The sequence below is a fragment of the Dendrobates tinctorius genome, unplaced genomic scaffold (assembly GCF_039654945.1).
Source record: "Dendrobates tinctorius isolate UK_male_01 unplaced genomic scaffold, ASM3965494v1 ptg000015l, whole genome shotgun sequence".
Taxonomy (NCBI): domain Eukaryota; kingdom Metazoa; phylum Chordata; class Amphibia; order Anura; family Dendrobatidae; genus Dendrobates; species Dendrobates tinctorius.
In genome coordinates this window covers 35,812,374-35,839,701 of record NW_027361683.1, presented here as the reverse complement: position 1 = coordinate 35,839,701, position 27,328 = coordinate 35,812,374, and the positions used below count along the sequence as shown (strand labels likewise).

Sequence of the window (27,328 nt, the reverse complement as noted above, 5' to 3'; positions counted from 1 at the left end):
CACCAGACTCAGACGAGTTTCCTTTATGTGTCCTTGTTGGGGATGAAGAGGAAGGGTCCCCTGTACCTGACATCCCGGAGTTAGGGGTGCCCGGGGAGAATTTTGGGACTGCCCAACATAGGGACCCCACACTAAGGGAAGCCTTTAACAATGTCACCGTTATTGGGTTGCACAAGAGCCGGGAGCAGACACAAGGTTTCCCCATTTTATGTTGAGCGGGGAATTGTTGTACCGGGTCATGAAAATAAGGGAGGAGGTGGCAGAGCAGTTAATAGTACCAGGCCCCTATAGACGAAAAGTGTTGGACATAGCCCATTCACACATCTTGGGGGGACACCTGGGGGTGGAAAAAACCCAGGAACGGATTGTACAGAGGTTCTATTGGCCTGGGTGTCACCGGGAAATAGTAAACTATTGCAGGTCCTGCCCGACATGTCAGTTAACTGCCCCCACATCTCATTTTCGGAACCCTCTTGTGCCACTGCCCATTATTGAGGTGCCATTTGAGAGAATTGCCATGGACTTGGTCGGTCCCTTAGTTAAATCAGCTCGGGGCCATCAGTATATATTAGTCATCCTGGACTATGCCACACGCTATCCTGAGGCCATTCCCCTGAGAAACTCCTCCTTGAAGAGTATAGCCCGTGAGCTGGTCCATGTGTTTTCCCGGACGGGTTTGCCGAAGGAGATCCTGACCGACCAGGGGACACCTTTTATGAGCAAGGTGATGAGGGAATTGTGCAGAGTCTTGAAAATTCCCAGCTGAGGACTTCAGTGTACCATCCGCAGTCAGATGGCCTTGTTGAGAGGTTTAACAAGACCCTGAAGAGCATGCTGAGAAAAGTCATAGAGGAAGATGGTAGAGACTGGGATTGTCTCTTACCGTATTTACTATTTTCTATCAGTGAAGTTCCCCAGGCCTCCACGGGGTTCTCCCCCTTCGAGCTTCTGTACGGCCAGCATCCGCGAGGTCTCCTAGATATAGCCAAGGAAACCTGGGAAGCCGAAGTCACGCCCCACAGAAGCGTCATTGAGCATGTGGCACTGATGCAGCAGAGGGTTGCGAAGGTGATGCCCATTGTTAAAGAACATCTCCTCCAGTCACAAAAGGCTCAGGCCAGGGTCTACAACCGGTCAGCCAGAGTGAGGCAGTTCAATCCGGGAGACAGAGTTCTCGTGCTAATCCCAACGGTGGAAAGTAAGTTCTTGGCCAAATGGCAAGGGCCATATGAGGTGGTGAAGAAGCTGGGAGACGTAAACTACAAGATCCACCAACCCGGAAGACGGAAGCCATACCAGGATTACCATGTTAACCTTATCAAACCATGGCAAGATAGAGAGCCAGCGGTAACTCCGTGCTTGCTGGGCAACCTAGAAGGGGAGGTTGGAGCCGTTACCATAGCGGAGACTCTATCGAAGGCCCAGAAACAGCAGTGCCGGTAGTTACTCCAGAAAAACAGCGACCTGTTCTCAGAGTTGCCGGGGTGCACGAAGGTGGTGGAGCACGAAATTCTGACCGAGCCACGTGCAAGTGAACGTGAAACCCTATCGTATTCCTGAGGCCCGGCGAGAGGTAATCTCCAAGGAGGTGCAGCGTATGTTGAAGCTCGGGGTCATTGAGGAATCCAAGAGCGGCTGGTCGAGCCCGATTGTCCTGGTCCCAAAGCCTGATGGTGAATGGAGGTTCTGCAACGATTACCGAAAGCTGAATGAGGTCTCCAAGTTCGACGCTTATCCCATGCCACGCATTGATGAGCTCATCGAGAGACTTGGACCGGCCAGGTACATAACCACTTTGGATCTGACAAAGAGATATTGGCAGATTCCCATGGCACAGGAAGCCAAGGAGAAGACGGCATTCTCCACACCAGACGGGTGCTTCCAGTATGTCTGGATGCCGTTTGGCCTACAGGGAGCTCCGGCAACCTTCCAGAGGGCGATGGATAGAATCCTTGCGCCTCATAAGCTATATGCTGCCGCATATCTGGATGATATCGTCATCTTTACCCCAGACTGGGAGACTCACCTGGAAAAGGTCCAAGCAGTGTTTGACGCTCTAAGAGAGGCGGGGTTTACAATAAACCCGAAGAAGTGTGCCTTGGGGAGAGAAGAAGCCAAGTACCTTGGATATGTAGTGGGGCGTGGCGAGATCAAACCCCAAATCAATAAAGTGGAGGCAATTCAAACATGGCCGAGACCTCTGTCAAAGAAGCAAGTTAAAGCCTTCCTGGGGATTGTGGGATATTACAGGAGGTTCATCCCAAACTTCGCCACAATGGCTGCCCCTCTAACTGATCTGCTTAAGGGGACAAAGTCAGTGATGATCAGCTGGTCCAAAGAAGCAGAGTCAGCCTTCCAAGAAATGAAGGGAGCTCTTTGCAAGCAACCCGTTTTGGTGGCCCCAGACTTTAAACCTGAATTTGTCCTCCAGACAGATGCCTCAGATGTCGGGGTAGGAGCAGTCCTCTCCCAAGAGATACGTGGGGAGGAGCATCCTGTTCTCTACTTGAGTAGGAAGTTGACTTCTTGTGAGAGAAATTACTCAGTTGTAGAGAAGGAGTATTTGGCCATAAAATGGGCAGTGGACACATTACGGTACTACCTGGTGGGACGGAAGTTTAGGTTAATATTCGACCATGCCCACTCAGGTGGATGAGGGAAACAAAGGGCAAGAATGCTAGGGTCACCCGCTGGTTCTTAGCCCTACAAGACTTCAGCTTCCATGTAGAGCATAGGGCCGGGAAGCTACATGGGAATGCCGATGCCCTCTCCAGAATCCCTTGCCTGGTAGGTGAAAGTGCCAAGCCCCACGGCTTTAGGCAGAGGGGGGAGGTATGTGGCAGGGCTAAGGGTCGTGTAATCGATGGGAGATATGTGCCTCATAAATGGCTTGTCTCTATAATGTAAGGCATAAGTAAAGCATACCAGATATTATTCTTGTTGTTTGAAGGACCTGTGGTGAGGTCACAGTCAGGTGACCAGTCAGCTGCTGAGTTCGTGGGTGTGGCTACAGCCTTATAATGTGGCCTGCTCCTGAACCAGGGAGCTGTGTGTGGGGAGGACTAAGCCTCCCATGTGTGCTGAGACTCCTGCTCTGAGTCTACAACCACGGACATTTTGTTATTTTGCCTGAGCTAAAGGCTACTTTTTGGTGTTACGCTGCCTTGTGCGTTTGTGACGTGAATAAACCGCAAGCACTGTTGAAGAACCTGTCTCATATTTGTCTCCCGCTGCACCTAAGCGAGTCACATCCCATATATATATATATATATATATATATATATATATATATATATATATATATATATATATATATATATATATTATACACAGTACAGACCAAAAGTTTGGACACACCTCATTCAAAGCGTTTTCATTATTTTCATGACTATGAAAATTGTAGATTCACTCTGAAGTCATCAAAACTATGAATTAACACATGTGGAATTATATAATTAACAAAAAAGTGTGAAACAACTGAAAATACTGTATGTCTTATATTCTAGGTTCTTCAAAGTAGCCACCTAGCTTTGATTTCTGTATGCATCTGTACAGCATCTTACTGTATGTCTTATATTCTAGGTTCTTCAAAGTAGCCACCTAGCTTTGATTTCTGCTTTGCACACTCTTGGCATTCTCTTGATGAGCTTTCAAGAGGTAGTCACCAGAAATGGTTTTCACTTCACAGGTGTGCCCTGTCTGGTTTAATAAGTGGGATTTCTTGCCTCATAAATGGGGTTGGGACCATCAGTTGTGTTGTGCAGAAGTCTGGTGAATACACAGCTGATAGTCCTACTGAATAGACTGTTAGAATTTGTATTATGGCAAGAAAAAAGCAGCTGAGTAAAGAAAATCGAGTGGCCATCATTACTTTAAGAAATTAAGGTCAGTCAGTCCGAAAAATTGGGAAAACTTTGGAAGTGTCCCCAAGTGCATTGGCAAAAACCATCAAGCGCTACAAAGAAACTGGCTCACATGAGGACCGCCCCAGGAAAGGAAGACCAAGAGTCACCTCTGCTGCGGAGGATAAGTTCATCCGAGTCACCAGCCTCAGAAATCGCAGGTTAACAGCAGCTCAGATTAGAGACCTGGTCAATGCCACACAGAGTTCTAGCAGCAGACACATCTCTACAACAACTGTTAAGAGGAGACTTTGTGCAGCAGGCCTTCATGGTAAAATAGCTGGTAGGAAACCACTGCTAAGGACAGGCAACAAGCAGAAGAGACTTGTTTGGGCTAAAGAACACAAGGAATGGACATTAGACCAGTGGAAATCTGTGCTTTGGTCTGATGAGTCCAAATTTGAGATCTTTGGTTCCAACCACCATGTCTTTGTGTGACGCAGAAAAGGTGAACGGATGGACTCTACATGCCTGGTTCACACCGTGAAGCATGGAGGAGGAGGTGTGATGGTGTGGGGGTGCTTTGCTGGTGACACTGTTGGGGATTTATTAAAAATTGAAGGCATGCTGAAACAGCATGGTTACCACAGCATCTTGCAGCGGCATGCTATTCCATCCGGTTTGTGTTTAGTTGGACCATCATTTATTTTTCAACAGGACAATGACCTCAAACACACCTCCAGGCTGTGTAAGGGCTATTTGACCAAGAAGGAGAGTGATGGGGTGCTACGCCAGATGACCTGGCCTCCAGTCAACAGACCTGAACCCAATCGAGATGGTTTGGGGTGACCTGGACCGCAGAGTGAAGGCAAAAGGGCCAACAAGTGCTAAGCATCTCTGGGAACTCCTTCAAGACTGTTGGAAGACCATTTCCAGTGACTACCTCTTGAAGCTCATCAAGAGAATGCCAAGAGTGTGCAAAGCAGTAATCAAAGCTAAAGGTGGCTACTTTGAAGAATCTAGAATATAAGACATATTTTCAGTTGTTTCACACTTTTTTGTTAATTATATAATTCCACGTTTAATTTATTATTTTGATGCCTTCAGAGTGAATCTACAATTTTCATAGTCATGAAAATAAAGAAAACTCTTTGAATGAGGTGTGTCCAAACTTTGGTCTGTACCGTATGTATGTAATAGATATTATACAGTGTATTACATATTTACAATTTATTACAGTTTTTTGGTTCTAAACTTGTATTCCAATAAATAGATATTATGTTCTATCTAAATATCTTGATTATTGCATCATAGAAATGATTAAATGTCTGATGTTCACATTGTACTGCAATAAATTTTTCACTTAAATATAAGCAATATATGTGGGAGTCGCAGGTTTGGCTTACCGACTCCACAGCCCTGGCCCTAGCCCAGACCAACCGTCAATGCTGCTAGCGACTCCCAGACTCTCTCGCGCTGTATGTTCACCACCGCAGGGCGAAGTCTCCTCGGCAGTCTTTGATGCTTAACCGCCGGCAGGTGTCTCTCGAGTTCAAAAAGATGAGAGCTGGGCTCCCCTTGACTGGCATCGTCTGCGCTCTGTGTCTTGACTGGTGCAGGTCTGGAATTCCTGCCTTGACTGGCGTAGTTGGAACTCTGGGTTAACCGGCATAGATTGAATCCTCAGGCCTTCACAAACGTAGTCTGTACTTCCGGTGTGGCGATGCTTGGGTCTTGTCTCTGACCATGCAGCGGCACGCCGGCATGGACACTCATTATTGTGGCTGGTCACCCCAGCGCTCGTCTGGTCCACTCTTCTTGGCGCCAAGAGAGACTTTGATTTGGCACACAGGCCTTCTATACTCAGGAACACCTACATCAATTGTATCTAACTAGGTGTTACATTCAAACTCGTCCTCCTTGCAACTCTTCCAGCTGATTCTGCATGGTCCCGTCTGAACGGTAGTTGGTAGTCTTCTTAAGCCAATGGCACAGAGCTGGGGCTTCTCAGGATTGTCACCTCCTCTTGCACAATAACATGCTATCCCATCTGGTTTGCACTTAGTTAGATTATCATATGTACTACCACTGGACAGTGCTCCAAAATACCTCCAGGCTATTTGATCAAAAAGGAAAAGGCTAGAGTACTGCTTCCAATGTCATGGCTTCCACAAATGTCCAATTTCAACCCAGCTGAGAGAGTTTGGGATGAGTTGTACTGAGTGAAATCAGTGCAGCCAGCAAGTGCTCTGCTCCTTTGGGAGCTCCTTCAAAACTGTTGGAAAGTCATTCCAGTTGACTACCTGATGAGACTTGCTTGAGAGAATGCCAAGAGAGTGTAAGGCTATGTGCACACGCTGCGGATTGGTCTGTGGATTTGTATCTGCGGTACTGCAGGTAAAATGACCTGCGGCTTGGCCTGCGGTTTATCATCTCTACAATGGAGGAGATGGTAAACCGCAGCAGAATCCGCAGAAAAGAAGTGACATGTCATTTCTTTCTGCGGATTTAAAACCGCAGCTTTTCCGCAGTTAAAAATCCGCAGCATGTGCACTGCGAATTGTAAATCACATAGATTTACTTACTGCTGTACACTGTCTGCAGAACTGCTACTGATCCGCAGCAAAAACCACAGCCTGTGCACATAGCCTAAGGCTATGTTCTCACATATGCAGAAAATTCCTGGCTAAAAACCGGACTCCTTCCCAGGGAAAAAAAAAAGCTTTTTTTTTTTTGGCGCACATTTTTTGCTCTGTTTTTTTTATGCGCTTTTTTTCCGGAGCATCCACATTCTCAGAATATAGTTGGAATTGCATTTTTTACCGCAAAATTAATGAACATGCTGCGTTTTTTCACTGCGATGCATTTTTTTTTTTTGCAGAAAAAACCGCATCATGTACACAAATTGTAGAATGCTTATAAGAATGGGATGCTTAATGTATGTGTTTTTTAAGCGTTTTTGCATGGAAAAGTAGTAGTAGAAGAAGTGTGTGTGTATATGAGCTAGTGTGCATGTCTTCATACTTGGTGTATAGCGCACATCGCCAAAGGTGCAAGTCTGTGGACTGGAGGCGTGATCTATAGTGTTTTTTGTTTGAATGTTAAGTAAGCTGTTGCATTCTTTTTTTCAAAATCAAAAAAAATTTTTTTTCTCCCTTTTGTTTAAAAAAAAAAAAAAAAAAAAAGTTGCGTGATCCGTTAAAACATCAAAACAAGACTTTCTGTCTCACAAACGAAATCACCTTGGGGGAATAGAGTACATTTGCTCAAAAATGTTAAACTTTTTAAAGTCAAAACTTTTGTATTGGCCTCGAAACAAAACCACTACAATAAGGCTATGTGCACACATAGTTTTAGGTGCTGCGGATTTGGGAAAATCCGCAGGTCAAAAGACCTGCGGTTTATCTACGGATTAGGCCTGTTTCACATTTCCGTTTGTTGCCATCAGTCAAAATCCGCCGTTTTGCAAAAAAAAAAAAGGATCCGCCATTTTTTTTGGCGGATTCGTTTTTTCCCCATTGACTTGCATTAGCTGCGGATTTTGACGCTTGGTCATCCGATGGATCCGTTTTTTGACGGATCCGCCATAATTTTGGCGTCCGCTGAGTTGAGTTGATGGACAATGAAAGGATCCGACATAATTTTGTGGTCCGCTGAGTCGAGTTGACGGACAATGAAACGTTTTTTTTTTGGCTGCGTCAAAATAGCAGATTGCAACGGATTCGCCACTATCCGCCATTCGTTATAATGGTCGCCTATGGGCGGCGGATCCGTTGCCAATCGTTTTTTGACGGAATCCAGCAACGGATCCGCTTTTTGACACTAAGCATGCCCGGAAGAATTTCCTTGCCAGAAATTTAACCCCAAACTCCATTCTGGCGGCAGAAAATCTCTCTCTCTCTCTCATCACCTTGGCACCAAGAACGGATCCTATGACATTCGTTTGTGGCCAAAAACGGATCCGTTTTTTCACACTCTGGCGGATTTTGACTGACGTAAAAAAACTAAAGTGTGAAACAGGCCTTAGCCTGCGATTTAGCCCTGCGGTTTCATGCCTCTACAATGGAGAAGGTGTGAAACTGCTGCGGGTTCAGCACAAAGAGTTGACATGCTGCGAATTTGAACACGCAGCAAATCCGCAGCTTGTGCACAGGGTTTTTCATTTTACCATTGAAAACAATGGTACTGTACAACGCACCTAAATCTGCTGCGGTTCCGCAGAGCCAAAAACGCTGAGGATCCGCAATGTGTGCACATGGCCTAAAGATGAACCTAAAATATAAACAAAACGGGCAAACTTTTAGAAAGTCGTTAAAAACAAATAACAATTGAGAAGAAATTGGCACAAATCAAAAACAAACTTAGAAGTGAACCTGTCTGCAGGATTGTGCGGAGTAACCTACAGGCAGTGTCAGGTCAGCGCCGTTATACTGATTACAATGATACCTGGTGATGAAATCTGTCTTGTGGTTGTTGTTTAATTGTATTTGTAGTTTTCAGTTAAAACTGGATAAAACTTCTTTGCTGTCCGTACTTTACCAACACACAGGCTCTCCATGCATGTGCTGTGACTATGACACAGCCGCGACACATGCAGCTGTGGTGCTTATCAGCTGATCATCCGGCGCGATCCGGGAAGTCGGGTTCCCTCTGCAGCTTATTCGGTAAGCGTTATAGCTTGCCGAATAAGAGGGAACCCGAACAAATTCGCTCAACACTACAGTAGTCCTGACCTATTCTTCGGCTTTTTTTTTTCACCCATGGATTAAGTCACATTGTACCCATACAAACTTAATATTACTCAGGTTTTTGGTTTTTTTTTTATTGTAAATCTTTGTTTATTAATAGATGGCATACTTTGACTCTATTCCTGCTTGTTTGGCATAATGTTGTGAGTCGCTAATTATATGGGTACACTAGTATCTCTGTATACACCCTGTAGAGTAGTCTGTCTAAATGGCATTTACAGTATGCTCACTGTATAGTAATCAGTGAATGTTATCAATGACTGAAGTGAGGGGCTGCAGGGAGAATATCATTTCATTTTCTCCATGTATCAGCCAGGATCATATTCCTCACCAATCGTTACACCGATGCCTCTACCTTGTGCCAGTCATTACACTGGCTACCCATCCACTCCAGAATTCAGTATAAACTTATTACCCTCACCCACAAAGCACTCCATGGCTCAGCACCACCCTACATCTCCTCCCTTGTTTCAGTATACCACCCTACCCGCGTCCTCCGTTCTGCTGATGACCTGAGGTTAGTATCCTCAATAGTCAGAACCTCCCACTCCCGTCTCCAAGACTTTACACGTGCCGCGCCAATTCTTTGGAATGCACTTCCCAGGTCAATACGATTAGTCCCCAATCCCCACAATTTTAAGCGTGTTCTGAAAACGCATTTATTCAGACTGGCCTATCGCCTCAACACATTAACCTATCCCTGTGTGGCAGAGCCAAAAGTTTTACCATAACCAGGTTCCCAGCATCATGTTCCCACATGCTTTATGCATCCATTAGCCCTCTGTGTCTGTACTGTTACACACTTAACATTATGGCTGGTCCATACAATCAGAGCAACTGTTACCACCCACCTTTCGTGTCTACCTCTTTCCTCATAGACTGTAAGCTTGCGAGCAGGGCCCTCACTCCTCTTGTTATTTGTTATAATCTACTGTATGTGATTATTGTTATGCTGTAATGTCTATTGTCTGTACAAATCCCCTCTGAAATGTAAAGTGCTGCGGAATATGTCGGCGCTATAAAAATAAAAATTATTATTATTATTATGTATCAGTTTCTCCAGTATACCAGCTAGACCAGATTTTACTGCTAGGGTTAACCTACAGATAACTATATGGAGGTAAATGGTGTCTCTGTATATGACAGGTTCCCTTTTGGCATCATTCTTACTACCATAAACATTAGTTGGTTGTTAGTTTTGTGGAAATTTTAGTGGATTTGACGTTAATGTATTGCAACCTAGAAATGGATTAATATGGTACTATAAAATGAGTGACCTTTCAAAGCTGTCCCCTGCTACTCGCATGTACTAGTGTTTGCCACTCTGTGATCATAAAGTAGTACAATAGTAAGGGCAAGTTGAATGCATCAAATTGACAGTGAAAATCTGCAGCAAATCGTCTAATACCAGTGCGTCAGTTTTTAGCAAATCGTGTCATGTCACAGACATTAGTATCTCACAAAACATGTTCTTTCATGTTTTTTGTAGCTAACCCATAGCCATTAGTCTAAGGGCTGCTCACAGATTGACATTACGGTAGCATATTCAATTTTGATCCGAGTTCCTGAATCAACAACCCTCATTCAAGTCTATGGGTCCATGAAAATCCCAGATAGCACATGGACGCCATCCATATGCAATTAATTAGCGTGCTGATATTTAACATTGTAACGAGTAGAAGCTTTGCTGTTTTTGTTTATTTTTTGGCATATGAGAAAATCTTCGATGAAGCTCAGATAGGAAAAGAAAATCGGTTGCTATTTTTTTTTTTTCACTGATGTGGGGGAAAAAAAAAATTATCAACTTTTTAATTGAGGTCTGAATAGTGGAAAACTTCCAAGCAGAATTTGGGGGCATTTCAGACAAAAGTTTCTGTTCTATGTCTGCATAAGGCCCTAAATGTTGAAATTCACTTTTTGCAAGATTTTGCTGCAGATTCTCCACATCTGAAATGTGTTACAGATCAAACTATTTGCAAGTTACAATTAATGCAATGCAAATGCAAAACATCCTATTTTAGTCTTGTATTACTACCGCTGCCCTAAGTATTCAGTTGCTTGACAATTTTAAATCTGCTATATGGTTCCAGAAATAGGGGCCCTTTTATTTAATGTTACCATACTTCTTATGGTCTTTGCCCAGGGGCATTGATCGCAGGGTAATAATCCAGAGCATCCGAAAGACGTGTCCCCAGAATATTCTGTGAGCAATGACCACTTTGGTAAAGAATATAAAAATTCACTCAACTCGATTTTTCTTCTTCTTTTTTTTCTTTTTTTTCAAATCCACCATTTTTTCCACCATCTTCATATAATGCTAACAGGGGTAATAGTACACACAAACTGTTGTACAAATACCGTGTTTTTCAGACTATAAGACGCACCGCACCATAGGAAGCACCCCAAATTTTCAGGAGGAAAATGGGAAAAAGCGTCATATGGGGGTCTGTTATAGTCCGAATTCAGCTTACCGGCGGCGGATTGGGGTTACAGGAGATGTTCAGAGGTGCGACCCTGCGGGTTGATGCTGCAAGTCCCATCCCAGGCTGGTAGAAGCATGCCTTTGGTAAAGACCATAAAAATTTGCACCAAATCAGAAGAAATATCTCTGAAACCATATGTAAAAATTAGAAAAAAAATGTAATACTTGTGGGCAGTGGGAATAAATTAAGGGCAAAATTAGCCACTTTTCATCTTGCGACAGGTCATTACATCATCATTTAATTTTCAATAAGATGTTCTCATATACTGAATTTTCGTGTTTTGTTTTGGTTTTGCCATCCCCGCCCTCTTTCTGCAACCCTGCATGCTTGTCTTTTCTTACTGTTTTATATATATACTCCTTGAAAGAAATGTGCTTATTTTGCATTATGTCCTTTAGCACAAATGGCTAAAACTAGAACTTTTTTTTTTCTCTTAATGCATTGCTTTCAATTTTTGTTGCAGTCTAAAAATGACAACAGAGAAAAGTGTAGTTGCTGAGGCAGAAAGTCCTCCCCAGGACCAAAAGCCAGAAGGGAAGGATCAAGAGGAAGAAGGGGCATGCAAAAGTGCCCCGGAAGATATCGTCGTTGGGGATAAACAGCAAACTGTAGAAACTCAGGGTTCTCCTGCCACTGCTTCACCCAGCACCCGCAAAAATAAAGACCGGAATTCTGAAGGCAAGGGTTTGTCAAGACTTTTCTCCTCCTTTCTTAAAAGGCCAAAATCTCAAGTGGCTGAGGAAGACAAAGACGTTCAGTTATCTTCAGAAAAAAGAGATGCAGACCAGAAGGAATTAGATGAATGTTTGGGAGAACATTTGGATGATGAAGTATTTCTGAAGGCTCCAATTGCAGCTCCAGAACCTGAGCTGCGAACTGACCCATCTCTTGACCTTCATTCTCTTAGCAGTGCAGAAACCCAGGTGATGTATATTGTCTGAGTACTAGTGCTTGCAACTGCTTGTAGGGTTAAATCACATTTATAAAGATGACTATTCAGCCTCCTTAACTATGGTCTCTCAGCTTATTTAGGAAAATAATGAGAATGTTAGCTGTTCTTGTGATGCTATGTCAAGGCATTATCGTATTGATAGATCACAGAGCAAATATACAGATGATGAAACGTTATGTGTCTGCTGAATATCTTTCAGTGATTTTATAGAATTTTGTCCGGAATAATATTGAACTTTATAATTTCATTTTGTGTACTCCTAGCCTGCGCAAGAGGATAGAAAAGACGATCAAGACACTGAAGTCAATCCTGTGGACGAAGAGGAGACTGCTAAAGGCACCTCAGAACAAAAGCTCGCGAAAACTGAAGACGCTAAGAACCCTCAAAGAGTGGTCAGGAGATCAGCCAACATGCGTTGTAAAGTTTCCCTTCTTGATGATACACTGTACGAGTGTGAATTGGAGGTAAGGGTGTTTGCAGGTTGTACTTCAAAGGTGATGGAATTTCAGAGGTTCAAGGTTACGTGCACATTGGTATCCCAATTTTCCAATGTTACTCCAATACATACACAAGTAAATGTAGTCTGTTTTATGCCGCAACTCTTATATGTCCTTCATAATTCCCCTGTCTGGCTTCCCCAGAACAGGTTTCATAAAATTAATATGATTTTTAGAGAGCTCGTTTGGCTGAAACAAGGCGCGAGAATTAAACTTGAACACTTGAAAAAACCTAAGGATGAGGGGGGACTTGCGTTGCCCAACCCATGGCTTTATTTTTTGTCTTCCCAGTGCCAGCATGTAGCAGGAGGGATGGAGGGCGAGTTGGCGGATTTGGTGGGAGGTCAGAAGATCCTTCAGTTTCTAGTGGGATGGGGATCACTGGTGTCGAGTCTGGAGTCGGGTAGATTTCGATCCCTTGCATTCAGGTTTCCTACGGTGCTTCTAATGGTTAGAGTATGGGATAAGCTGAGGCAGCTGAGAGGAATACGCGGTCTTACAAAGTACTCCCCCATATGGGACAATCAGCATTTGCCATGTATGAAAACGCTCAGAGGCTTTGCTCACTGGAGGCGGATTGGCATATGGTGGGTGTCGCAGCTGGTGGAGGGAGGGGTTTTTAAAACTTTCGAGCAATTGGGACGGGAATTTCCCCTCCAACGCTCCTATGTTTTATCAATATTTGCAGCTGCGTCACGCGTATATGGTGCAGAGCAAAAAAGTTGACCTAACCATACACCACGACGTCCTTATCCATAGGCTTGGTATGCAGGGGTCCACCAGAGGACTGATTTCAATGGTGTATGGTGGCTTACTTGGACAGGTCCTGTCAAGGCATCCTATTAGCGCACTGATATAGTGGGAACAACAGCTGGGTACGATATCAGCGGAGCAGTGGGACTCGATTCTACAGATGATTCCCAGATTATCTCTTAGTGAGCCTGGCCGCCTGTCTCAGCTATATGTCCTCTATAGGACATACAGGTCTCCCGAATGGTTGTTCAATAGAGGGTTGCGGTCGGATTCAAGGTGCCCCAAGTGCACGACAGATAATGCGGACATTTTACATATGATGTGGACATGCTCTTGCCTGCAGATATTTTGGATCGTGGTCCTTGGCCTTATACACTTGGTCACGGGACAGGATATTCCCAGGGACCCCATGATTTGTGTTCTGGGTTATGTTGATGAGGTGGGAGGGGATCAATACCTTAAAATTGCTGTGGCCAGAATGCTATTTGTGGCCCGAAAGCTGATAGCTTATCACTGGATTTCTGCTAAAATCCCCTCAAGAAAAGAATATATTAATAGGTTGAACCAAATATTATATAGGGAAAAGTCTGTGTACCTTAGGAGGGGTGTGCCGCATATTTTTGGGAAAATATGGGAGGGATGGTTGAAGATTCCCAGCCTGGCTGCCTCGAATCTTCTGGATTAATGGGTGGGCCCTGGAGGTGGTCTCCTGTCGGTTGTTACTCGCCATTTCTCATATGATATGGTTGTGTGATAGAATTGGGTTTATTCGCTATGTACCAGTCCATGCCATCGGACAAAGGGAGGGGGGTGTTATGGGGGAAGGGAATGTTTGACAACATGTTGTAAGTTGTACATGCCTGTCATTTCCAAAACTTTTAATAAAAACTATCTGATTAAAAAAATGTAGTCTGTTATTATGAACATATGCTGGAGTATATTTCCAACCTTTTTCTTTGCATAGTTGTAGTGAATCGCTGATTCTTTTTCTTAATGTAAATATGCTCTGGGTATGCATTGAAGGTGTAGAGAGATATGTTGAGCATTGCTAACAAATACTGCAGATCTTATTTATTTTTTCAATCTTCTTTGGAGCAATACGAAATAATTGGTTGGAAAAGTACCTTTCTGTACTTATTTTAACTAATGTAAGTGAAAATGTAACTGACCTAAGTTTGTGTTGTGTGCCAAGTTACTGGAACTGCAAAATATTTACTATCTAAGGCTAGTTTCACATTAGCGCTTTTGAGCGGCCGCCGCTAAGCCCCGCCCCTGCCGCGCCTCCGCCGGTAGCTCCGCCTACCGGCGCATGACGCATGCGTCCTGCGTCCCCTAGTTTATCACTGGGGCGCGCAGTATGCGTTTGGCGGCGCATGCGTCCTTTTCACGGTGTGCCGACCTGCGCCAAACGCAACCTGCTGCAGTTTGGTTGCGCTTGGCGCACCGTCAAAAAGGCGTATGCGCCGCCAAACGCATACAGCGCACGGCCTGCGCCCCCAGTGATAAAGATGGGGGACGCATGCAGCGTCATGCACCGGTAGGCGGAGCTACCAGCGGAGGCACGCCAGGGGGCGGGGCTTAGCGGCGGCTGTGCGCAGGCTGTCGCTGCGCTTATGTGAAACTAGCCTTAGAGGTCTTTAATATTTCCTTGCTACATTTTGAATCATATCAGGCTTGGGCAATGTGACTTAATTTAATATTTTAAAAATATACATTACTTTTATATTATTTTGGTTGGAATATTTGGGTTATTTATGCATTTTTAAGTTTGTAGCATAGCCATTAACATAACCTATGAGACAGAAATATTATTACTAAACATACAGTTAGGTCCAGCAATATTTGGAAAGTGACTGAATCTTCATGATTTCAGCTCAGCATGCCACTATTTTTTATTTAAAATGAGACAACTGAGATGCAGTTGAAGTGTAGACTTTCAAGTTTAATTAAAATGGTTAAACAAAAATATCCTGTGAAACATTTAGGAAATGCAACCTTTTTTCTACAAAGCCTCCTCATTTCAGGGGCTAAAAAGTAATTGGACAATTGTACTATACCATAAATATAATGTTCATTTTAATACTTTGTAGATAAATCTTTGCAGGCAATGACTGTTTGAAGTCTACAGGCCATGGACGTCATCAAACGCTGCTTTGTGTTCTTTTCTCTGGCCTTTACCGCAGCTGATTTTAGTTGTTGCTTGTGGATCATTCTTTCTTAAAGGGAATCTGTCAGCATGATTTTGCTCAGTAAACTACAGACAGTGTCTGGTTGTCGCTGTTATACTGTTTAAAATGATACCTGGGTTGATGAATCCATCTTGTGGTTGTTTAAAGGGAATCTGTCACCAGTTTTTTTGGCCTATCAACTAAAAATATCATCTAATAGTGTGAGGTATACATTCCCCAACTACTTGCGAAACACCCTGACTCCCCATGAATCCCTCATAAAAACCTTTTATATTGCCCCCGCGCGGTATGGTAATATCCTCGGTCCGTTGGGCGTTGGTTCTGGTCCCTCTCTCCACCCCCAAATCGGCATGCTGTACGCATTTAATTCTGTGAATAGCGTTGTTCGCGTACAGGTCCCGCGCGTGCGCATTCAAATTGCCTCCCGCGCGTGCACAGTATGCTTTGCCCAACTGCGGGCAAAGCCGAGAAGCATTAGTGCGCGTGCACTGAATTTACTATGTCCCGGAAGTATTTTGCTGTGATATTTTTAGTTGATAGGCCAAAAAACTGGTGACAAATTCCCTTTAATGTTAGTTTTCAGTTAATGCTTGTGTTTTGTGGTGGCCTGTGGCGGGTCTTCATGTGGTGCTCTGTTTACATATTCATATATATGGGGCTTATGGCAGGTCACTGATGCCTCACTGACCTAACCCCTATTTTACATACTGCATAGAATATTGCATGGAAAAAAAAATAACATTCATCACACAGGCCAGCACAATTTTGATGAAGATAATTTTTTTCCTTTTCTCCCCACAATACTATATGACTAAATCATACATTAATATATGCATATTATCCATTGTATCATGCTACAATGCTTGCGCCTGCATGAAGAATGTTATTTTTTTTTTCCACACAATATTCTATGCAGTATGTGAAATAGGGGGCAGGTCACTGAGGGATCAGTGGCTTGTCATAAGCTGGATTTCATCAACCAAGGTATCACTTTAATCAGTATAACAGCGCCAATCTGACAGTCTGTAGGTTACTGAGCACAATCCTGCTGACAGGTTCGTGTTAAATTTTGTTTCAAGCATGTGAAATGATGGTCAATGGGGTTGAGATCTGGTAAATGCCTCATCCATTTCAGAATATTGTACTTCTTGGCCTTAAACTCCTGGGTTGCTTTTGCACTATGTTTTGGGTCATTGTCCATCCGTACTGTAAAGTGACATCCAATCAACCTTGTTGTGTTTGATGAATCAGAGCAGAAAGTACAGACCTGTGCACCTCAGAACTCATCTGGCTGCTTCTGCCTTCAGTCACATCACTAATTAATAAACACTAGTGACCCAGTGCCTCTGGTAGCCATGCATGGCCATGCCATCACTCTACCTCCACCGTATTTTACAGAGGATGTGGTGGGCTTTGGATCATGAGCGGTTCCAAACATTCACCATACTTTCTTCCTATCATTCTGGAACTGATTGATCTTAGTTTAGCACTGTCACACATATCTCTAGGCCAAGCAGCTGAGGATGATCTCTCTAGCCTTCCCCTCTGGTAGCTGGTCCTCTTTCCCTTTGGACTCAGGATCTCGCCGCTTTTTCCACACCTTAGGGTAAAGCAGCAAAGTGGTTGCGAGACGGGGGCCTCCCTGAGCACCATGGCTCTCCTGCTCACCTCTCTGGATCCATAGTGCAAATACCGAAAATGACATCACACATGGTCGCAGGTCCTCAGCGTCACCTTTTAGTTGTGTTCCACGGTAGAACGCACCTCTAAATACAGCACACATGTGCATTTTTCATGGGTATGGCAGCCCTATCGTCTTCTGCAATAATGATGATGGATTAACGAGGGAATAGCCCATTCAGCCCAATAAAGAGCTTTTGAGATAATTATCCAATTACTTTTGGCCCATTTAAAAGGAGGCTGCTACGTATTAAAGAGTTGTAATTGGTAAACCCTTATTCCAGTTAGGATGTGAATGCCCTCAAATTAAAGTTGGGAGTCTGCAGTTTAAGCCCATATTCATTATATAACTGTATCTTAAATATGTTTTGGTAAATAACTAAAATGCCAAAATTTTGTGTCACTGTCCAAATATTCCTGGACCTAATTGTATTAACTCTACAATGGTGACTATGTTGATTGTGTGTGCTTGACAGATAGGAGTTATAGGGAGGTGTGTGGGACAGTTAGGTTGAGGATGTGCAAGGTGTGAGCAGTCGGGACTGTGTGACCGCGGATATGGTGAGGTATGCCTTGAACAGGCGGATGAGGTGTGTGCAAGCAATGGGGACAGGTTTGTGAGAATATGATGATGTGTGCGTGCAGTTGGGACTGTGTGACTGTATATAGTGAGGTCTATGCTGTAGTTGTGGTATGATGAGGTATATGCTGGACAGGTAAGGCATTTGATGAGCTGTATGACTGGAAGTTGTGAGATGTGCAATCAGCACTGTGATTGCAGCTGTGTAGAGGTGTGTACAGTCAGGGCTGTGACTGGACCTAGTGAGGTGTGTGTACAATCTGCACTGTGTGACTGCTTCAATCTGATCACACTGGCCACTGAAAAGCATTTCTTCCCTGAATACCCATGAGAAATAAGTTACATTTGTGTACATCTTCTGACTGCTTTACTTTTCTAATATGTGCAGTCTGAGGCGTTTACAAGCTTTGTAAGGTATACTTCATGTTCGTTAATAAATTATTCCATACCATAAAGAAAGATATTTAGGTCCCAATGCACATTTGTTTATTGGAAATGAGATTCCTAAAATGCGCCAACATATAGGAAAGATATCCAACAACTTTTGTCTTTGGTTTGCGCTCAATAAGAAACTAGGTTTTCATAAAATGGAGCTGAAGGCTAATTCCAGTGACTTTCTCTCTGACAAATATCACTAAGTACTGATGCTGCTGTGTGGGTACTGCTAGGTAACAGCTAAGGTAGTTCTAGTACATAGTTTAGTGACTCTAGATATAGGTTAAGGTTTAGGGCCCAGGGCAGTGACAGAGCAAGATAGGTAGTGGTGGGCCTTTGTTAGTGTATGATTTAGTTAAATGTTTGGGACCAGCCCAGAATGGGTCAAGTAAAAAGGGGAACTACTTTGTGGCTTAGTTAAAGTAAGTGTGAGGTTCGTGTCAAGATCAAGTTCAAGGTGCAGTGGCATGGAGGCACATGGTGTACATACCATTCTGACATCATGGGGTCATACAAAATTTCCTACGGACCTTCCTGTAATGTCTGGGGCCTGCCGCCCAAAGTAGGTTCAGAGGAAGCTGGACGGTGAATCGCATAAGGGAAATATAGTGGGTCTCGGGAATGCCTCGGTGCCGAATGGGGAGTCCCTAGGGCTAACAGGAACTGTTAAAGTAGGGACAGTCTGAGCTGAACATAAGCGGATGCCTGAAATGGAAATGTACTGTGTTAATGAAACTAGAACCGCAGGTTGTTCTGCCTGTTAAAGACTGAAGTATTTGAACTGCCTAGTAAAGTTGAACTTGTTAAAATGAACCAGGTGTACCTTTGTAGGGTGTGGACAGGTTAGCATATAGATAGGAAATGGTTAAGGGTAGGATTAGCCCCGTGGGAGGGCACTAGTGCTGATGAGAATGGGGCCATTTCCTGGTTAGAGGGAGTTCAGTGTCAGCCAATGAAGTGTGGAGGAGAGTTCAGGTGAGGTGGGCTGCTAGGGGCAGCATGGCCCAAATATTCAGGGCAGTGGGCGGCCAAATGGAAAACCCTGATCGACATTGCAACAATGTCTGGAGCCTATGGCTCGGGCCAGGTACCATGGAGTGGGCTTTGTCTTCCGTCATCACTAGGTTGGTGGACATGGAGTTACATGGGGGGCAGGTAGCCGGTGCCGGGTGCACTGCCGGAATGGACAACGATTCCCTGAGGCTGATGGAGTTAGCGGACTTGGGGGTAGTCCAGATTGAATGTGTGACAGAACAGAGGAGAAGTTGTACTAAGGAGGAACGAAGTGTAAATTGCTGTACCCTATAGCATCTGTATAAACCTGATGAACTTGGACTGCCTGGTTTGACTGTTGCAAAGAATCTGGTGTCCCATTCATTGTGTGCAGCGGCTCCTGAGGATGGAAGCATGGAGGTAGCAGAGGCCTGCAGCCTACAAGTTAGTGTGATGAACCCTAAACCCTACAGCACACTGGGACTTGGACACCCCTTGTCTGTAAAGTGACAGCGTGCAACCGGACAGCTCGGGCGCAACTACCGCTCTGCAGCACTTAACACCCTGATGTTTGTACGGCTGATCCAGGAGCCAAGGATGAGGAGACAGGGAAGGCCTCCAGCCTGTGAGTAAACTGTATTGCATGCAACAGAACATTGAAGAACTGAGACGCTGTACTTGTATAGTGCCAGGGCATGGAGAAGCAGCAGCTTGCCCATGGCTACTGCCCTGGCTACCTTACACAATGACGGATAACACTTCTACACATAACTGATAACAAAAGATTCACGAATCACAATAAGTGATATCTCCCTGCTCTCCTCTCTTCACATTGACCTTTGCACAGGCTCATTCAACATAAAATTAATTACCGTATGTAAATTTTGTATTGATTTAAAAAGAAAACTAGGTACCCGTTGTCGTTTTTTTTTGTTTCATTCTGTGTTTTACCCCATCTGAGAGCAGGGTAATGTAGGAGCTGAGATCCTGAATCCAGGTATGTCACTAACTGGGCTGCTTGCTGCCGTTTTAATAAAATCCCTGTTTTATTTGCTGCTGTTCTAGCAGTTGTGAATGCTGAGCTCAGTATAACCCCCCGACACACCACTGATTGACACCTTTTTGTGTATACTGTACAGGGGCAGATAGCTGTCAATCAGTGAGCTCAGCATTCACAGAATAGAGTTATCTCCAGCAGATAGTGTTTTTTGTCTGCAGCAAGCAGCCCAGTAAGTGATGCATAGCTGGAATATGGGTCCTGCTATTCTGCTCTCAAATTGAACTAAGCCTATATATGAACTAAGGAATTTATTATGTATATGTACTATTTAAAAAAGAGGAGAAACTGAGTCCAAAGCTACATGAAAAAATTGTAACAACTTTATACAACAAGACAATGTGGGGAACAGAACAAGTCAAGGCACTAATAAAATCCGATGAAGAAAAACAATGTCATTAGTAACCGAATACAAAAAAGAAAAGTCCTGAGCAGTGGAGCCAATGGCACATGAAGGCAAATTACATAAAAATCACTCATTTGTAAAAAAATGGCAAAAATATATAGCATAGTGATAGCACTCTCTAGACTCCAAATAGTGGGTTCATGTGGAGATGTTAATACTCTATAAGGTAGCGCTGTTACTCAAGTAGGGGACGCTCGCTTAGCAGCCACAAAACCAGATCCGGCACGGGTTTTCCATAAACACTCATAGTCCATGCGGTTTATTTAGCATCATAAACCCACAGCAGCAACATAAACTTCATCACATCAGCATAGCGTCCATGACAGAGTTCAGCTCTGTAATCCCTGTGGTCACACAGGTTAAGCATACACAGGCTCTTCAGCCTCAGTTATCTCACCCACGTCAGGGTTTCCTCATGGTTCCTTCATCATGCTGCAGACGTCCATCTCTTCCCTAAGGGTCTTGTTCACACTTTGCCAGGTGGACAGATGACCTCTGAGCTCCAAGACTTCTTTCTCGAGCCCCTCCACCCGGTGCTCAGCCATTTGTCTCAGGACTCTTTCTGGTTCGAGATGTTCTTCCACTTTTTCTTTTATTAACTGTATCTCATGGTCTTGTTCTTTTTTGGCCATCACGTGTCGCACCACTACTTCTCTAATTATATCTTCAACGGGTACCACTGGGTCAGCCCTATCAGTCGAGTGAACCCTCCAGTCATCGTCTGACCGTGTGTCTACTCCCGTCGTCTCCTCTACCAGCTCACCATCAGTCATGTCATGAGTTCATCACTTACATGGTTCGCTTATTTCTTTTTTACTTTTGTTTTTTGATTGGTGGTTCCTTTCAAATCTTGCACAATTTAATATTAATTTTTGCTCTCTTAGGTTTCTGTCATTACTAGCTTTACATATAGGTCTAATTCCAATACGCTGATATAGACCCCTCATTTAGGTTCAGTGCTATACCCATTATAGTCTAATGCGCACTTGCATGCTTGATTTCACTAAGACCTTTTTACATGTGATTCCGCTGAAGTCTCCATGTTCAGTGCGCATGTTCAGGCCCATCGATACCCAGACTTTCCCGATGCGCTCACGTGGTCTGTCGGCATCTCCCGCTGCTTAGCAGCGGTGGAGCGCATGCGGTCCAGGCGCGCAGGAGGAAGCTCCGTTTTAGGGGTGTCATTTGGCTCACGCATGCGCCGATGTGGACAGATGCTAATAATTTTGTCTCATCTGATTGGTTGGTAGCGCTTTATATACTTACATCGGTGTCGATACTAGCCACGCCTCCTGATGAAGACACATGCGAAACGCACGTAGGGGCAGCATGCAGGTGTTTCGTCATTTCACATTCCCAGTAAGTTAATTTATAGCTTTCACGTGATTATTGTGGTGCTTGACTTTGGCTTCTTATACTATAATGGCACTATTTTAGCACTTTTTTTTTCACTGTATGCATTGAGCCTTTGCTGCACCACTATATATTACATTAGGTAGGATTATTGCATATTGTGGTTAACGTGTATATCGCAAGGCATAATTTAGCCTTAATTCTCTTTGGCGATTTATACATTGCAGTGTACCACTTTTACCATTTTCCCATCTTATTATCCAATTTGAGGCATGTTTGGTGAATTTAAGTACTGGTGTTTTGCATTCAATTGCGGATTCCCCTTTTGTTCCTGCTTTGGCAGATTTTATTCTGTTACTTTTATTAGTTATGTATTCTGATTGGTATAACAATAAACTTTTGTTATAAAATACTCTTTTCCCTCTTCTTCCTATATTGACTTTTGGGGCTTGACGTATTATGTGATTTTATATTGAGTTACATTCCTTTACTAAACTGATTGTTTTTTTTTTTTTTTGGATAATTGTAGTGTTTACATGCTCTCAGATTGGGTAGCAAAAACCTGGTGACAGATTACCTTTTAGATGAGAAAAAAAAGTGTTTTTTGAGACCCATAACATATTTTTAATTTTTGTTGATTGAGCTATACTATGGATTGTTTTTTTGTGTGGGGAGCCGACTGCTTTCACAGCAATTACATTGCTACAAATTGATAGCCTTTTATTTCATTCTCTAGAGAGGAGTGGTGAACAAAAAACTGCAATTCTGCTATTTTTAATGCTTTGTCCCCCTCCTAACGTCTCATTGTATGGGTTAATTAATTTTACATTTTTACTTCATATTTTTAATCCCCGTGAACTTTTACTTGAGCTTGCAATTGTATGTAATATAAGTAATTGTATGAAGTATTATGGTATATAATGAAAGTCTCAATCAGCCTGTAGCGGAGTGTCAGAAAAGTACCAAGATGGCATCGATAAGGGTCTTCAAAAGGGTGTTATGGTAACTTATCAGTGTCTGGTGATACTGTTGAGGGTCTTTGGGAGCCAGTGCGTGTGAGCACCAGTGAGCTTTCCATCCGAAATTGACAGGTTAACATCAGCAACAGGAACCTCCGCTATGGTCACTGCTGTTGCTCACAGATGCCGGCTATGTAATACAGCCAGCTTCAGATGCGATGTGGCGAGAGCTCAGCTCCGGAGACTTCTCCATTCACAGGCACCCCAGTAATAAAGTACCTATAATGTCATTATGCATTAAGGCATTATTGACTGGCCATTTTATTTTCACTTTTGATTCTTTTGTAGATTACATTTTCCAGTACTTTTTGTTAGAATGTTTAGATTTTTTGCTTTTAATATCATGGATATAGAATTATTTTCTTTTTGCTTACTCTGAATAATTTTGCATGGATACCATACAATCGTGTTCACTAGTTCCATTGCTGATTGAGAACTGCATAGCCTGAAACAGACAAGACCGTGGGTAGAGGACCTGTCCTACTCCACCTAGATTTCAGAATAAAGGAGGATTTTTGCAGCTGCATTAAGAGGTTCCTGCAACATGGGATCATACATTGTCTCCAGCAAGACAGTGGGTGGTTGAGCACAGGTTAAAATCCAGACTTCAGTATTTTAATATTTTATTTTTTTTTTTTTGCCTCTGTTATCCATTTCCTGCAGGAAAGACACCAGTAAATAAATATTCCCTGCAGAGTTTATACTTGAGATTTCTATGATCGTCTGTATTTTTATCCACCAAAGACTCCTGTATTTTCCTTATGACAAGGATGTGCTTGTCACTCCCTCACATTTACGTCTCCTTCCGACAGTGCAATTACCGCTTGAAAATCAAATTGTCTGTCCTTCCGGACGAGCTAGGTACTGCATCCTGGCCTGATAAATCTGTCTAAACATTTCTGATGTCCAAATGATTTGTTTTCTCCTGGTTTGTCCAGGCTGCAAATCCCTTTAAGTCAGACAACAGCTGTCCATCCTTTTACTAATGTATTTATTTTGACATTTTATATATGTATAATTTTTGTGTCACATCAAACTGTTTATTTTTCCTTTGTCTTGCTGGGATTTTGCGACTTTTAGCTACTCAAAATTCTGACTGCCTCAATTAATCTCTGTCTCTGAGAGGTGGAAAATGAGAGAGGTTAAATAAAAATGCAAGCTATTTAGTCCCGAATATCCCCTGGCAATCCAGCTGCTACCCTTCAGGCAGATGGAGAAGGCAGGTGCTTCCTTTCAGTATCGGGGAGCAAAGTGTAAATTTTCTTTTTTGTTCTCGCTATAGAAAATGCTGATTTGTGCCTACTGAAAAGAACGTTATGTATTGATACACGCAAAAAATAAAATCCAACGGGTGTGGAACATTTGTCTATTTTTATTGGTATCAGAATAGTCTTTGGATATTTCTGTGTTTCCTTGTGTATGTCAGTGTATCATGTTTCTATTTATTTTTGTCATTTTTACATAGAGGATTCTGCTTTCTTTGAGGGATGCAAATGTTAGAACATGTATTTAATGTTACTAGTAAAGAGAAATAAACTGGGGAATTCATGTAGTTTCAGGCACCATGGCTGCTAGAAAATCGAGGTATTAGTAAGTACTTACTGGCTTCACTTTGGTGTGTCTTTATAAAGTGAATACTTCTATATAGGTTGTGGGAATATAGAGGGTGTTATGGTTTTAGTGTTTTCTCACTGCGTCAATGTACACCATGCTCATTTTGGTTCTGGCTTCAATACTATGCTTGCTTCACACAGTTTCTAAATAGCATGTCATATGGCATTCAATCACAAGCTTAATGGTGGGGTTAGTGTGTATATTATAATATATAGTGTGCAGAACATTTATGGTAGAATAATAAAGGTTTAGAGCAGAGAACTAGAAATTGCTAAAGTTTGAGCAGTCTCAAAGGTAACCTGTCATCCTCTCCATGCTGTCCAAACCACAGGTAGCCTGAATTAAAAACTGGCTGCACAATTGCAACCAGGTATCTTTTATTTCTCTGAAATTCTTTGCAATTTCAGAGGAGATAAACTGTAAAGATCTGGCCAGGGACTATATCCAAAGTCCAGACTAGTCCAGCTGGAGAGACCTGTCAATTGTCTGTAGAAGCACAATATATAAACTTTAAAGGGCTGGCTATTGTCCATGCCCTACTGTTAAGTTTACTCTCTGAAACTCCATAACATTTCTGAAAAAAATATACCTAGCAGCAATCATACAGCCAGGCTGTGAACCATTCTTCCTGAGGTTTGGGCAGCATGACTCCCTTTAAATGCACTTGTGTAAGGTTAAATTTTGCTTGCACATAATGCAACGTTTATCACTTAAAAAAATAAATAAAGTTCATTTTAGTCATAATGCTTTTACGAAATATCAGTAGACTTTCTTCCAACAGTTGATATTTGTCTACAGAGATCAACAACAGAAGTGCATTATTTGAGATTCACTAAATGACCTTTTTGTTTTTTTTTTTTCTTCCCCTGTAGAAACATGCCAAGGGGCAGGATCTTTTTAAGAAAGTTTGTAGTCACTTGAACATTCTTGAGGAAGATTATTTTTGCCTGGCAATATGGGAATCTCCTTCTAACAAGGTAAGAGGGTTATGAATAATAGATTGTACATACAAGATTCTTGGGTTTAAGGAGCCTTTCAGACGCCTACCATCCCTCCATCATGCCTGTCTTGTGTCTCTGCGCCGCCCACCATCCGTCCATCATGATGCCCCTGTGCGTCGCTGCATCCTCCTGTTTTGAATGCCTGTGCTGTGATGAGTCCTCGGGCATGCGCAGTGCGCGCTGCCCGAGAACCGACATCAGGCTATTGCGCCTGCGTGTTGTGGAGGCCCCAGCCCCGCAGTGTGAATGCATCATAACACACTGCAGGGCGGGATCTGGGGCCTCCACAACACGCAGGCACAATAGCCTAATGTCGGTTCTCGGGCAGCGCGCACTGCACATATCCAAGAACTCTTGTCACAGCTTGGGCATTCAAAACAGGAGGATGCAGCGATGCACAGGGGCATCATGATGGACGGATGGTGGGCAGCTCCGAGACACAGGGCAGGCATGATGGATGGATGGTAGGCGGCTGATACAGGGGGACACGCCATACCTATGGGACACATTACAGGTATGAGGGGCTATTTATAAAAGTCGATATTTCGGCGTTACTAGGGGTCAGAAAAAGAAGAGCCACCTTCACAGAATGCAGCCTTAGTCCTGCTGAAGGTGGCTCTTTAACTGAAAAACACCCTGGGGGGGGGGGTGACAGGTTCTCTTTAATGCATCCCATTATTTTATTGACTGGGCAGCAGCTGCCTGGCTCTGGTTACTAAAGTTGAGTTTGCTGTCCACCTGTGCAAACAAATCTTTTTCAAGGACCGTTTGCCATTTAGTACACAATTGTAAAGCATGACCTAACATTTACCTGCATTAAACACTCTTATAAATCCATATGTAATATTAAATTAACCTTTTCTCTGTTGATAACCTTGTAGAATTTAGTATAGCATCCTCTGCAAATATTGAAATTCTTCTCTGTTTGCCCTCTATCAGCTCATTAATAAATTATATTAAAGGGAATCGATCACCTATTTTTTTTTTTTTTTGCCTATAAGCTGCCGGCACCGCTATCAGGGGCTTATCTACAGTATTACAGTATGCTGTAGATAAACCCCTGATGTAACCTGAAAGAGAAGAAAAAGAGTTAGATTATACTCACCCGGGGATCCGGTCCAGTCCGATGGGTGTCGCGGTCTGGTCTGGAGCCTCCCATATTCTAACCGTGACGTCCTCTTCTTTGCTTCGCGTCCCGGCGCAGGCGCACTGCTCTGCCCTGTTGCACAATTGACTGAGTGATGGACAAGGTCATGGTTGTTTTTACTACCAGGACCGCATTTGTGGAACTCACAGTGAGCATATAGCACATACACTTCCAATTACAGTGCAGGGAATATATATATTATACCCCCCAGTATGATCACTGCCAACTCCACAATAACAAAAGGAACTACTAGCTGCCGCCACCAATTGTGTATACAGGCCGATTTGGACACCTGTTACAGGCAGTGGATGGCTTCATGGGTGCTGTTTACGGCGCAAGAGGATCAGAGATATTACATTTTATGTATTTAATGCAGACAGGTAGTATTTTAAAAATAAAAAAAAACTATACAAAGATGTTTCAAATGGGAACAAAACGGTATGGTATATGCAACAACATAAACTAAAAGAGATAACACAAGAAAAGTATTAAACCTGTGTCAGGGAAATGGCTCAGAGTGAAGCACTCCTTAGAGCAACGGGCAGAACTATAGAGTACTGTGTCTTCCAGAACTGCAAA

General features: G+C 43.2%; 1 protein-coding gene across 11 annotated transcripts in view; it reads left to right on the top strand.

The window, feature by feature from the left end:
* The window catches only part of LOC141076171 (protein 4.1-like), a 382,293-nt gene that overhangs the window by 169,885 nt on the left and 185,080 nt on the right, over positions 1-27,328 (top strand). For 6 of the 11 annotated variants that reach the window (XM_073563527.1, XM_073563551.1, XM_073563519.1 and 3 more), the window contains exons 2-4: positions 11,554-11,996; positions 12,289-12,489; positions 25,474-25,578. In XM_073563527.1, the coding sequence (XP_073419628.1) occupies positions 11,554-11,996; positions 12,289-12,489; positions 25,474-25,578 (749 nt within the window). Of the gene's footprint in view, positions 1-11,536; positions 11,997-12,288; positions 12,490-25,473; positions 25,579-27,328 lie in introns of all 11 variants that reach the window. The other 5 variants (XM_073563556.1, XM_073563577.1, XM_073563559.1 and 2 more) reach the window with 1 other exon arrangement.